This window comes from Balearica regulorum, chromosome 1 (assembly GCF_011004875.1).
Source record: "Balearica regulorum gibbericeps isolate bBalReg1 chromosome 1, bBalReg1.pri, whole genome shotgun sequence".
In the NCBI taxonomy this organism is placed as follows: Eukaryota; Metazoa; Chordata; class Aves; order Gruiformes; family Gruidae; genus Balearica; species Balearica regulorum.
The window spans coordinates 116,822,799-116,824,201 of NC_046184.1; the positions used below are offsets into that span (position 1 = coordinate 116,822,799).

Genomic DNA, 1,403 nt, shown 5'->3' on the forward strand with positions numbered 1-1,403 from the left:
TGTGCTTTGGCCCATTTTTGTGAAAAGGTAAATTATCCCTTCCCAGAGCAAGCATAGCGCATATCAACCTAGTCTTGCAATACACCTAAAAAGAAACATTTGGATTTAAAATTATCTCTTTTATTAGTGCTATTGACACATGGTTTCTCAGGTTTACACCCTTTGAAGGAAAGGGCTCAGCAGAGCTGGAGCAGGGTAACTCATGCAACATGAATCAAAACGCATTTGAAGCCTGACAGCAGGAAGAACCATTTAAGAAATTGTGTCAAGGTAGCAGTTCTTCCATCTCTTCATTCTGTTAATCACTACCTTCCATTTGTTTGGGGTCATCTTCTCTATTCCTTTAACAATCAAGTCACTGGAGAGGATACACCTATAGGAGTGGGTCCTCTCAACAGACCTCAGAGTAAAGTCCTTCCTGTTGTTCATAATAAATCATTTCAAAGAAGACCTGGCAATGTCCATAGGATAGAGATAGTTGTAGGACAAAGTCCCAACAAGAAGGTCATGGCCATTGGCTCTAGCAACTTCAGGGCAACACTCAATGTCAGACATGTAGATCGCTGGTGGGACTGGTGGCAGGGTTCCTGTGTCCAGCTCCTTGCCATCTTTTGCCCCTACATGCATTGGCTGCCTTTTGTCCCTCACCACAATTACGCACTTCCCATAGGAGGTGGTCAGAGAATCACACAACTCCTGAAAGATACCATTCTGCTGGTGGATGGGCAAATCACCTCTTAAGAGCAGTTTGTACCTCTAGGGCACCTGCCTTTGTCTGCTGCCAGTGTAGAAAAGTGTCCATACTGACCAGTGCAGGCTGGCCTCCTTGACTATTTTTTCTCCTGTTGTAAGACTTTCTGTAATATGTTTCCCCTAAAAAAAGGATGTTAAGATGCAGTGTCCTCAGAGTTCTTAAATACTGCAGGCACTGCCTCTTTGAAGCAGCAGCAAAGCAGCTCCTGAGAATTACGTGCCTGAGAGGCGGATTTGCAAAGCGTTACATGCTGGTGTCTCAAGACTCAGGAAGGATCCTTGCAGAGCTCACAACGCGCCTGTTGCCCCAGTGTTACTCTGTGGTATCACACCCAGTCAGCAGCAGCACCAGCAGGGGCTTCCAGGTGGCTGATCAAAAGGCATCATGGAAAACAAAGGTCCCATCAGGCTGGGTAGGCTGCAACTGTGCCACTAGCGGCTGCTGGTCAGGATGTTGCTCATCTTGAACATCATGGTTCCTTCTCTCAAAGCACTGAGTGGGTGCTTGGGCACTGTGTGTATGTGTGGGCCATCCAGGCACTGCTGAAAGGGGTCCAGAGGGATGGGGATGTGGAGGAAGGAGCTGCTAGAGTCAGCGTGGAGAGTGAGCCAGTGCCTGAGCTTTGAGACCAGGGGTAGAAACCATTCCC

At 47.6% G+C, this 1,403-nt stretch overlaps 1 protein-coding gene across 1 annotated transcript; it reads right to left on the bottom strand.

The window, feature by feature from the left end:
- Positions 1-252: 252 nt before the first annotated feature.
- Positions 253-1,003, bottom strand: C1H21orf140 (chromosome 1 C21orf140 homolog). Its single transcript, XM_075742923.1, is given in 2 exon segments — positions 253-865; positions 867-1,003. Coding segments are annotated over 2 exon segments (750 nt in total).
- Between the last annotated feature and the right edge of the window lie 400 nt (positions 1,004-1,403).